General features: G+C 30.2%; 1 protein-coding gene across 1 annotated transcript; it reads right to left on the minus strand.

The window, feature by feature from the left end:
- Positions 1-3,748: 3,748 nt before the first annotated feature.
- Positions 3,749-6,378, minus strand: LOC149223973 (endochitinase 4-like). The gene is made up of 3 exons (XM_089383442.1): positions 6,024-6,378; positions 4,333-4,447; positions 3,749-4,236 (listed from the first exon to the last, which is right to left on the minus strand). The coding sequence occupies exons 1-3, from the start codon at positions 6,304-6,306 to the stop codon at positions 3,939-3,941; spliced, it is 696 nt and encodes a 231-aa protein (XP_089239568.1). The 5' UTR covers positions 6,307-6,378; the 3' UTR covers positions 3,749-3,938.
- Positions 6,379-13,658: the final 7,280 nt, after the last annotated feature.

The following is a 13,658-nucleotide window of genomic DNA, read 5'->3' on the forward strand; positions in this document are numbered from 1 at the left end:
TTAGCATATTAGAATATGCAGTTTGAATCTACAAGAAAATTCTACATCTTGGATTCCTAATTTTGCGCATTAGCTCAACTTCACTTTGCAACATTCATATATGTAAATGCAATTCACTATCCTAAATATCACAAAACCTCTTCCAGGTACATGCTTCAAACCAACATAGGAAAATGAAAAGACTTGGAATCTTGATATTCATACCTAAAATTCATCATCTGTTTCTTTTATGTTTTGATCTCACATCTTGACCATGCCAAAAAAATCATTAGGGAACTGAGCTCTATATACAAAGCAAATGCCTCCTTGCCGAAAGAGGTTACACCTACTAAAATTATTTGTAGCTATTTGTAAAACATAATACTCTATGGCATATGTGCATTACCAGTTCTGAAAGAGTTGAAATGAGTAAGCAAGGGGCCAAGTGAAATTCCATTATTGCCATCTACACACAAGTAAAATGCAATTTAGTTTAAGAAAATTTTGAGTTTAAATTTAATTTTCAATAAGAATCATAAAGAGGTGAGTCCCTATAATGGGTTTTAATGGGTTTTCTTCCCCAAAATTCTTGTTTATGATGCTTATGTTAAAATCCATTCCCTTCTCCATAGCAAACTTTTATATTATACAGAAAACCACCAAAGAACATATTTTGGCATAGATATAAGCATTTTACGAAAATATTAGATTCCTTTTCCAGATTGAAAGTTTAGTATTTTGAGAAGAATATTGAATAATAACTTGTTCAAACTTTGATAGAAAGTGTTGCCATGAATTAGTACACAACCAAAGTCATTAATATTACACTGTTTTTGTAATGATGGAGGTCGAGATGATGGAAGAACTAGACATAAATGACTCTGGGCACCCATATACAAGTCCAATATGTAAAAATGAAGATGATGGCCCCTAAAATGAGAAGCACAAGAGAAATGGTCACAATGATCAAAACTTTGAGATGTTGAATTTCATGTATTGTGGACTCCAGTGGCTTTTATTGTTGTAAAGTTGTTTCTGAAATCACAATAGTTAAATAAAAAAAATCCATAATAAATATCCCTCGTACAAAACCCACATTTTGAACTAAAGGAACAAAATATGCAAAGTGCATGTCTCTAACAAAGTTGCATTGTTAAATATTAATGGAAGTACTCCTCTCTACATTATCCAACATTCACTTAAACATGATAAAATAGAGTTGGCAGTACACTTACACGTTGAAGCAATAGGAGCCGCAAACAGAGTTTCTTTGAGAAAATATGGGATTAGGGTTATACATTCACTGAAACATGAGAAAATAGATTTGGCAGTACACTTACAGATTGAAGTTATAAGAGGCACAGGGTTATTTTCTTTGAGAAAAGATGGTCTTGGGTTTGTCTTTGTAAATGTTCTTATGAAAGAAGCGAATGTATGATACATCGATGGAAGCATTGAATGACCAATCACCATACTGAGACTTAAATATGAAGCATGATCTGGACTATGTGATTTAGGAGAATACGTTGGTGCATGTGATGGAGAATGTTGCTTTCCTCTTTGAGGAGATGGTATTCTTCTCCCGATCTTTCAAAAATGGCATGCTTGATCTTTCAAAAATGGCATGCTTAAACTCTCCAAAGACAAAAAAAAAAAAAAAACCCCAAGAATCAAAACAACCAACAATATTGATTTTTCCATCATGTGCCAACTAATTCGGGAAAAACTTCTCATAAATTATACTCAAATACAAGTTTACACTTATCCATCCTTCTTCTATCTCTTGTAATCCCACACTAACCATATCCTACAATTACCCATCCATTGCAACAACCATATTTTTCAACAAAAAACCAAATATAATACAATCACAACAATACAGATTCAATACTAAACACAAATTTTGGACGTTAGCTCTAGAGTGGCATTTTCACGTATGGGTGAAAATATGAAAAAGGGAAACTCTTTTTCACGTATGGGTGAAAATATGAAAAAGGGAAACACTTTTTGGTATGTGAAAGAATTTTGGCTATGTTCAGCAAACTCTCGACCAAGAGAAAAAGTCAAAAATATTTTATTGGCCGAGATTTTGATTGTTTCTTGGCTAAGCATGTGAAACTCTTTTAGTCAATAATTTAGCAAGGTTAATCTTAGGTTTGCACACTCTCAACCGAGAGTGAAAAAAGTTTTTGGCTAAAAATTCTGAAAAAAAAAAAAATTGAACACAAACTCTCAGCCAAAAATTTAAATTCAAACTAAATTTCTAGACCTGAGAATCATATATTATAATATATTCTATCAAACTTTAAAAATTTTTCCCGTCGATCGAGAATTTAGATTTTATTTGAAACTTCTCGGATGACAGTTACATTCCATTTAAAACTCTCAACCAAGAGTTAGATTCAATATAAAACTCTCAGCTGAAAGTTTGAAAGGTATAAAATGGAAAAAACATGGCATTAGAAGCCATTTGTGTAATGTACCCTCGCCCGTGAAATCCTTACTTCCAAGATTTGTTGCAAAGAGGGTTACTGTTGCATCCGCTACGTGGAATATATATCAAAGAGGGTCGTATTCTGAATGTGAGGGCAATCATATTTGTTGAGGGACTGAGCGTGTTTATTGTCATGTTTATTGCGTGTTGAGGGATATGTCATGCTTATTGTTAGCTCCCTCTGTGTATATCAATTGTATTGGTTTCTGTGACTTGTTGGAAGTCATTCTTAGGATTGAAGAGATTGTATGACCATTGTTGGACGGGACTGAGACCTGCATCTTGTGTGTTGAGGGTGGCATTCTATTTGCTAGTGCAACTACTCACTTCCTGAAAGCCCATTCAAATTGCAATTTAATAAAGCCACGTTCTTCTATTTACTCAGAATGGTGTTTCAATATGGGTTGAGTTTTTGTAGCATTTACAACATCAAATAGCATTGTATACTCTATTTTATATCTTAGTTCAATCACTGGTATTGGGAAAAATAACTTGTGAGTTGGTTACTATGCAGATACAACATTATAATTAATTCAATTGAATATCTATCTAAACGTTACAAAAGAATTGAATTGTACAATTTGGGTTTCATCTTCCCATACACATTTAAATAATTTTTTGGGTTTTGAAGCCTTATCAAACTCCACACTACATTTTTATGCTAGAAGGACCTTCGATACCCTATTATAATTGATATCAAGGCAGGTTGTCTAATCCTCGTCTTGAATGGATTCGATTTTCCAACGTGTGATCTTGTTGTATTTAGATTTCTATGTCAATATAGATATAAACTTATTTGATGTTTACCCAAAAAAAAATTGGAAAATGATATATCAGATATAGAAAATTAACATCTTACGTATTAGAAATTGATATTTGGACTATTGGAAGTTGACTAAACATTGCAAATCAATATTTTGAATATCGAAACCAATAATAATAACATATTTATGATGAAGTAGATTAAGTGGGTGACAATTTAGCTAGATTTTTCTAATAGGGTTGAATTTTTTGGAAATCTAGATTATAGCCATCAAATTATGGAATTTTAGTTGTCTTAAAGAGTTTTGATTTTTGCCCGGTGATGAATATATTTCTATATTTGAATTAGAAAACTTCTAAATCAAGATTTTGTAAAATAAAAATACATGTATAAATATTACCATCCAAACAAAATTTAACCTCATCGGAAAATGCCAATTTTTATTATTTAAATCATATTCTTACTTTAAAAAAATTGAAATTGTTAAATTTGATTTCATATTTTAAATAAAATTAACCTCTAAATAAAATATGATCTTTTATTTATGGGTGGCAGAATTTTGTCTGCAACCTGAGACAATCTATGCTCCGCTCTTGTAATAATAGCAACGGTAAGTAGCCTCAATCACTTTATTGACTATTTCACTTAATTGGTTATTTTGAACTAGAGCGATGGGGATGAAGAGGCGCTGGCTAATTATTCTTAACAGCTGAGGTTGCTTCCAGGGTCCACACCAAATTGATTGCAGTAGTTGGTATAGTGACTGATGCGGTCATTAACTTCGTCGGTGTTTCCACCGTTGCATTCTACGGCTCCGTTGATTGCTTGAATGGTCGCCCCAAATCCCTGACCGGATGTAATAGCGGTGTGGCAGTTGCTGTTCACATTCCAAAACCAGAGCGCAGTCTTCCACGAGGTCACGTCATCCTGAGCCACAGTATCAGGGTTATTCAGCAGATCTTGGCCCAGATAATCACCAGCTGCACCATAATTATAATTCCTGCAGCAAGCAAACGGTCAGTCACCGACCATTCAATTCACATATCTATAATTGCTTGCCTACCAAATACATAGGCATATACACAAAGATACATACCATGAGAGTTGCAGGGGGCCACGACCATAGTATTGCTTCCCGGTCGCACAGGGATATTGCGTATAGGTGGAGTCACAATAATCGCTTTTGTTTATCTCCTCAACGTAGCACAGATCTGTTAACCAGGCAGACAGTCAATATATTTGTAAGCATAAATAAATAAGTAATTTTTAATATGTGTACAGATCGGTTATTAGTGTCAAATTATTATAATATTTATTATGTAAAATTATAAAATTCAAGGTTATAATTATCTTATTATACATTAAATAATTAAAAAAACATTAATTAATTAATTATATATATATATATATATATATATATAAATATCGTTCGCAATCTTTCAAATCTTCCATGATGAACAACTGCATATATAGTCTCACAAAGTTAATTTCCAAATCTCCTAACTGTATATTACTTTCACTTGTAAGGTGACTGTGGATGTGTAACACATATACCGTTCTCTTGCTCTTTATATGATTTTCTCCACAAAACTCTCAACTAATTCCTAAAATTTATCACAGATGTGATTTTTCGATTTTTCAAACTTTTAATCTTTTAAGAAATTGATATTATCCCTCTTGTTTTTGACAGCTGCCCTTTCTAAAACTCGTCGTTCTTGCAGTTTTTTCTGATGATGAACCAAAGGCCTCTCTTCCTCCCATGGGCTTATTTACTAAATAAATAAATATCTACTGTGTAACATTATTATCACAGATCTGTTAACCAGCCAGCCTGTCAATGTATTTGGTAACACAAATAAATAACTAATTTTTAATATTTATTAAGTAAAATTATATTTCAGGTTTAAATTTTCATGATCTTCAGCTTCCTAAATTATTATAATTGTTATTATGTAAGATTATAAGATTCACGGTTTAAATTTCTCTATGATTTATTAAATAAATTACTTGTAGGCTGATACAGTAATTTTATTTTTTTCGAACTTTCTTTGTAGTTTTCAAATCTTCCCTTATGCACAGCTGTATATATAGTCTCGCAAAGGTCAACTTGCAAAGTTAATTTCCAAATATCTTAACTTCTGTCATACTTTTATCTGTAATGTAAAGCTAATGTGGCCCTGAAATATATATACAGTTTTCTTACTCTCTACATGATTTTCTCTACAAAGCTCTCTAAGGAATTCTAAAAAGCTCTCTAAGGAATTCCTGAGATTTCTTACTGATGTGATTTTTCAAACTTTTAATCTTTTACAAAATTAATAGTGTAGATTTTTTTTTGACAATTACCTTGATTTTTAAGAGAATTGAAAACTCTTACATAGCTCATATATTAAATATACTTAATATATTTTTAAAGTAAAATTTGATGATACAATTTCAAGTAAAATTGTAAATTTTTTAATTATTTAAAATATATTCTTAAATTTATAAATAAATTAAATACAAATTAAAACTGAAAATCAATCAAAAATCCCTTAAAAAACAAATTAATTAGAATCACTGAAATGATAACCCTATACCAAAAAAATGCCAAACCATGCCAAAACCAAATATCCGTTTTTTTCCCAAAGAAAAAACATACTCCTCAAAAACATGACCTGTTTAGCTGTAATTTTATGGGAAAAAAAAACCCTAATCTCTATAAATTCTGGAATAAAATCATATAAAGATTTAGACATCAAATGAAAAATTTGTTTACAGAAAGAGGTATAAGCATTTGAGACGCACTGCTAGTCTCGTGAGCAACGTTGGCGAAGAAAGCAGCAATTTCTCTCTTGTTGTCATCGGAGGTTCCAGTCGTGCCAAAGCTAGAAAATGAATTGGCCGCATTTATGAAGTCACTGTATGTATAGAAGGTCTTTCCTGCGCAGCCATCAGCAGCGGCAGATATAATTCCATTGAAGAAATCTTGGGTAGCAATATCCGAAACAGCTCCACGGCAGATGGAAAGAGAAGAAAGGGCAAAAGCAAACCATAGAATAACAGCGCTCACACCGAGATGAGTTGCCATATTCGCGACTATACTCTTGTTATCGCTGGCAAAGCCAAAAGATTCTGGTGGTCTGCTTTGCTGTGAAGAGAAGAGGGTGAGATGAGTGTAGGTTATATAGCCGTGGGGATCGGGAATTGAGATGAAATTTAGTTTAAGTGGATTTCATGTTGACTTATGATCGCGTCTCTAACGTGAAAAACACGGAACAAACTAACATTAATTTTTACGCGTCACAGTTCAAAGATTCGAACGGCATATGCTATGATAGTACACCCAAAAAAATCTCTTTTTCCTCTCTCAATAACCAGGATTTGGTTATGATTGAATGGACCGTCAAATTTGAAGAGTTCCCATCACAGAGCACAAGCACGGCGCAGATCACGCTTCAAGAGAAAGGGATTCGTTTGACATTTGCCATCTTCATAAATGGCAGAGAAGCAAACTCTTTTTTCAGCCAACCTTCCCATTAATAATATCAAAGTAGTATATGAGTTGCGTACCCGTTACAGGCCAAGTTGTGGAATTGTGAAATTTTCTTTAATTTAAGATTATGCCAGTCAAATCTGGTGGGCGCAGTATATGAGAGTAACGCTTTCCTTAATATTCATTAGAGATTGTCCGTGGGCTTTGCTTAATATTGCTCACGTGGTTGGGACGGCACGATATTAGCCTCCCCACCAGGGATCGGGATCGACCCACCACGCATGATGCGCTGCCGTCTTTGACGCAGCTATTGTATTCTTCGCGGTAAAAGTTGATCTTTATAAAAGTTATATTATAAGAAATTCAAAATTATCCCTTCGTGCTTGTTAGGTTTGGAAATAAAATAAATACAGATTTCTATAATTTTAGAAGTGGATAATGCATGATTTATCGTTTGGTCTTCCGTTATTAAAACCTATCTTTTTCTCAATTCGTTCACAGTAATAAGGTACAGACACATTTGTATAATTTTGAAAGTGGATAATGCATTTTTGTGTGAAGTGAAAAACCTATAAACATTTATCGCGTGGATTTACATTATTATTCCTTGTCCGAGTAGTAGGATAATAATTTATTTAAAATAAATTGATATTGATATTAATTTTGTTGTTTTCACTCTCGTCTTCCTTTGTTCGTTTAAGTGTTCTTATTAAATTTATGAGTTGAAAGGTTATTATTATGTGAAAGGTTATTATTATGTCTTTCTTTGTGGATGGATTAAACCAATTATGTCTTTGAAATAAAAATAGAAAATTCTAGATAAAATGTTTCTAGAGATATCTTGAATAACCAAACTTGATACGAAAAAGAACAATTTAAACTAACATCTCATAATTTAAACATATATTAAATCCATTTATTTTTCTCATAATTCAACTATATATTAAATTCATATTAAAAAATATGAAAAAGTGATTTTGGAACTTATCCCGAATGAACAAACTCGATAAAGAGAGATTATCCAATTTCTCTCATAATTGACCATGTATTAAATATTTTTAAGAAACGTGAACAAGTACTTTGGAACCTATTGGGTTTTGAAGTTAATTTAAATGATAAAACATAATAGAGAGGGAAACATTATCTATTAACCATGTTTTATATTATTTTGAAAATACAGAAAAGTGGTTTTTTGAGTTTATTTTGAATAATTAAATTTTGTTATTCAATAATTTGATTAGGTATCATATTTTTTTAAAATATGAAAAAAATAGTTTTGGAGGTTTTTAAATTCAAAAGTTTTTTGATATATTATTTTGGTCAAAATAATAATTTATAGAAATTATCAATTTAATTTATAAATATAAATATCTCAAAAAAATAATTAAAATACTAAATCTATTTATTCATTTAAAAATAAATTTTAAAGTTTAAATATATATATATATATATAACCTAACAAAAAAATAAAATTTAAATATAAAATATAATTTAATCCCAAAAAATAAAAAATTAATCATTAGAATAGCTTATTTAGAGAAAAATCATACTATGCCTTAGAATTTGACCTTGTACTTAATCTTTATGAAAAAACAGAATAATGTATTACGAGGAAAAATCATACTATGCCTTAGAATTTGACCTTGTACTTAATCTTTATGAAAAAACAGAATAATGTATTACGAGGAATAGGTGTTACCCACGTTCGAACCCCAATCCCTATTAGGCCTACGACTGAAAAATATAAGGGCGCGCTGCATTTGTACCTCGATTTGTGAAAATTCCCACAGGCCCTATCAAAGCCACCCTGTTATGACAATCCCAAAGCAATATGCTCGAGGGTGGTACAAAACACTAAGGATAATAATGGAAGAATGTGTAAAATTAATGTGAAGTAAAATTAAAATGGAAGAATATGTAAAATTAATTTGAAGTAAAATTAAATTAAATTAAATTAAATTTATATTTATATTTATATGTATATTGTATTTATTTTTTATTATTATTTTTTATTAGAGATAATTTATTTTAGTAAGAAATAAAATGTTATATATATAGTTATGTTTTTGTCAAGTAAAATAAAAGAATTAATATCTGAAGTGATCTGGTTTTTTAATAAATATCAAATATCATAAATGTGGGTAGACAAGTAAGTTACAATAAAATGTTTTGTACTGGCAATGCTACAAATGGTTTTAGCAATTTTTCAAGTTAGCAAAATAGGTTTCTTTAAATGGTGGATTTGGTGAATTTTGCCTCTTGTCAAGCAGAGGTTTTCAACTAAAAGTAAAAGTAAGAAGGTGTAATGGGCTTAAGTAACTCCCCAAATTGATGTTAATTTATTTATTTATTTTTTTTAACTGAAAAATTTAAAATGCCCTATATTTTTAGTTTCTGTTGTATTTAATTATTTTGTATCTTTAAATTTTTATTTCATTGTTTTGCATTTTAAAATTTATATCAAATTTCAATTTCTAGAATGATACAATCATAAAATTGTCATATGTACTATCAAATAACATATTACATCATATAAAATAACAAATTACATCATATAAAAAATAAATTATCAAATAATAAATAATACATTTCATTTTGAGAAATACAGAAATTATTAAAAAATGTTATAGTTAGCTAAATTATTATTTTTACAGTACTTAAATTACATAACTTGTAATCTATTGGTTCTTGACATTTTTAATATGAGTTTTGCCAAATACTTTATTCATTTTGAAATGTCATAAGGTGGTTAATGCAAATGCATATTTTTTATATTTTTTACAATACATTGGAATCTAGTTATGTAAATCATGGTCAAATTATCACTAGTGAATTTTGCATAAAATCAAATAAAAATTAATTGAAATATCTTTAAATTATTATGCATTCAAAAACACATTATTAAAAAATATATATATCATAATTTTGTTAAAAATTATATCACCTAAAATTAATAATGTAAGTGTGCCTTTATTACATAAAACATTACAATGTCAATATTTTCTTAATTTATTAGTTTGTTTATTGTGTTTGATAAAATCTCTACTTGAGTGTTCTTTTCACTTGTGTACAATAATTTTTTTGCTACTTTTGGTAGAAACATTTTTTCGTTCTGAAGTATGGTTCTAGAATTTTGGTTTCAACATTCGATATCAATGTTTTTTTTTACCACCTTTGGTAGAAACATTTTTTTGTTTGGAAGTATGGCTCTAGAATTTTGGTTTCAACGTTAAGTACTAAGTCTCTCGTTGTTAGCAATATTTTATGACTACTAAAAAACACTCTATTCATTCATTTGTGTATGTCTTATTTGTCTCTTACTCTAATTTAAGGATGCATAAACTAAGCAAGAATATCTACAAAGTACCCCTTGTTCAAATACAATAGTTAGTTCATACATTTCAAAATTCAATAATTGAACATTAGTAGTATTTTATGACTACTAAAAAACACTTTATTCATTCATTCATGTATGTCTTATTTGTTTCTTACTCTAATTTAAGGATACAAAAACTAAGCAAGAATATCTACAAAGTAGCCCTTGTTCAAATACAATAGTTAGTTCATACATTTCAAAATTCAATGATTGTATTGACTTCAAAAGAAATGATAATACTTGATCTATGTACACATTATTGCGCACTACGGTAGTGAGTAATTATTTAGCTAAACATGCTAATTAAAATTTAAAATTTGAGTCGAAGTATCAAATCATATATATATATATGGTAATATTTTTTTTGTAAGCTTAGGTAGGACTTAGCTAAACATGCTAATTAAAATATATATATATATATATATATATATATATATATATATATATATATATATCTGGTAATATTGTTTTTTTGAAAGCTTAGGTAGGACTTAGCTAAACATGCTAATTAAAATTTAAAATTTGAGTCGAAGTATCAAATCATATATATATATATATATATATATATGTGGTAATATTTTGTTTTGTAAGCTTAGGTAGGACCTTCTCATTTTCGAGTTTTTACATGTCTGTTATTCACCCCATTTCCAGGGAGGGTAGCACAAGAATCGAACCCAAGATCTTCGGTTCGGTGAGACTTCATTTTCATGGCCATTGCCACTTGAGATACCCCTTGCGCACTAATATATGGTAATATTTTAATTTTGGTAAATATTTTAGAATATTCTTAGTAATATTTAGAAATAAAAGTTGATATTCATCTTTAAATTAGTTATGTTTTTTATCATTTTAATTAAAATGATTAATTAATAAAATATCATATGAACATGCATCATATAAAATGAGTTATGGTTTTTTGGACATGTGGTATTGATAAGCCATGGTATTGTAATGAACCCTATGTTTAACTTATATACTAATTCTTTTGTTAATTAGTGAAAACATATAAATTAAATGGTTGGTAAATAGTGTTATGAATCCATTCGTAACAAGCATCAAAGTACTTACTTCATAATACATTTCACATTGTTAAAATTTAAAAAACATAAAAGTAGCTCAAAATAACATATTACAACATATCGTCCTTCATTAATAAACACAATACAAAAAACTACATTTACTACATTTTTTGTATATTCATCATAGATTCTTCCTTTCTTCATTTTCCTCTGTGGACATTAGTCCATTCCACGGAATTATCATGAACAACTGTAGGGGGGACATTAACACCTTTCTTTGAGATAATTGTGTTTCCTCAAGTTCCTCCATATTTGTCATTTCCCTCTCGCTATCCGATTAATCCAATTCATGTGTATGTTTTTTCCCACTCATTGTAGAAGGCACAATTATGTCTAAGTCTTTGTTGTTTTCATTTAAAGGATGAGCTCCTCCACTAAGGGATGAGATGGTCCCTACATTGGCTGAGTTCAGTTTGAAGGATTTGATTTGGTTGTAGATGTCTTATGTTGTTGAGGGTTGTCCTGCTTTTGACCTAAAGTATTCTAGGGTCCTTTTTCTCTGTTCGAATGTTTCCATCCACTGCTTGCAAAAAGGGGCATACAAACTGAATATGACTGGGCTATGAATAAGCTCTATAGCAGAAAGCAATATTATTTTAATCTAATGGTTGCGTAAAAAATCTCACCCCTCCACTTGACGAGGATTTTATCTAATAACCCTTTATTGAGGTCCACTTTGACACATGCGAACAAATGTGAAAATTCCTTTTGAAATCCTTCCAATATCTATTTTGATGAAGCAACCTATTAAATTTCCCACATCTTTTAAGATATCTGGACGTGTCATGGTAAAGTTAGGAAGCCTTACCCATACTATAGTTGTGGATGATGTCATAGAAAGAAGATTAAAATCAGGAAAGCATGGTTGCATTAAGAGGCCCGAACGACCACAAAACTAGGGTCCCTTGAAAAAAACCTTATGTTGGTCCTCTAAATTTTTTAAGAGCACCACAAAGAATCCTTTTGATCAAAATAAGAGCTCTATGTTTGGTGATCATTTATAGTGTACCCATTTTCATAGAGTATATGTTGAGGGAAAAAATACATTAAAACGACATATAATCACTTGTATTTCATATGTAGCCACAAAATTGGTTAAAACAATTTACACTTCAAGAGATGGGATATTTGTTTCCTGATCCACAATGAATTATGGCCCTTACAGAATGTTGGGGTTGAAGATGAATGTCCCAACTTTAGGACTTCCTTGAAGTCTTGGGTTGAGAGGAGGAAGGTGTCCCCCATATTTTGCATCCACCTACTAATATGGTGATTTAAGAAATGGATGCATCCTTGGCTATGACACATTCTTTGAGGGATTTCAGATCCTAAAGCTACCTTCCACCATATATGATTCAGAATTCGCCACATGATATTCACAAGTAATCCTAGATTCTAGCGGCAAATGAAGAGACAAGATCTAGCGCTTTGAATAACATGTAGAAGGAACCCACTTAGAATGGCCATACAAATATTGGAAAAGTCACCAAAACTAGGATAAGATAATCATTTCAGCTACAAGAAATATTTTAAAGAGAATAAGAGCTCCTCTAATTGGCCAAATCTTGAATCTGGATGACTTTCTTCAGACCCTCATGAGAAAGAGAATTAATGCATACTAAAGGTGCAAATTCATTGAACTAAATACTCATAATGGTCTCCTCATTTAGACTCTTTGTCATTCGAACATGTAAACCTATCTCTTTGGCCATCGCTAAGAGCTTGCAGCACAAATATGATATTAGGGTTTGTTGTTTGGTGTCTTCCTTGATATAACCCCATATATTCTTAGTGGCCTTGGTGCAAGATATCTCAAAGATGACTAAGAATATGTGCATGGAATGGGATGCAATTGAGTAATGCCTCCTCCTCTGTGAACGTCAATATCTTCTTGTGTTTCTATGCTAAAAAACCCTATAATTATTTTTATCATTGTTATTAATTATAAAAGGTCATATATATATATATATATATATATATATATATAGAGAGAGAGAGAGAGAGAGAGAGAGAGAACAAAATTCTTATTCATGGGGATTCACTCCCACCTGTAACAATATTCTTAATTTAATATACCTTTGTTACAATACAATGGACCAATACTATGACTAATCAATACCACATGCCCAAAAAATCATAACTCCTTTCTTATGAAAATTGTTTATATGGGATTTTTTTAATTAATTGAGTTAATACAAATAGAAAAAAAGGCATAACTAGTTTGGAGATAAATCTTCACCACAGACTTAATAATTATTGATAATTAAATTAAAATTTTAGAGGTCCTAGTCCAAAATGTACATGTTTACTGACATAATAATAATAATAATAATAATAGTTTAAAATAGATTTTCAATTTAATTCATCTTTATAAGTTTTGTTTTATGTTATTTTATCAATATGAAATGTATAATAAAATAATGTTTTAATGTTTATTATAAATTGATACCTACACATATATTCTAATTATTTTATTTATAGAATTGTACTAG

Source organism: Pinus tabuliformis, chromosome Q, assembly GCF_031772625.1.
Source record: "Pinus tabuliformis cultivar Carrire ecotype Pingquan chromosome Q, CPIR1, whole genome shotgun sequence".
Taxonomy (NCBI): Eukaryota; Viridiplantae; Streptophyta; class Pinopsida; order Pinales; family Pinaceae; genus Pinus; species Pinus tabuliformis.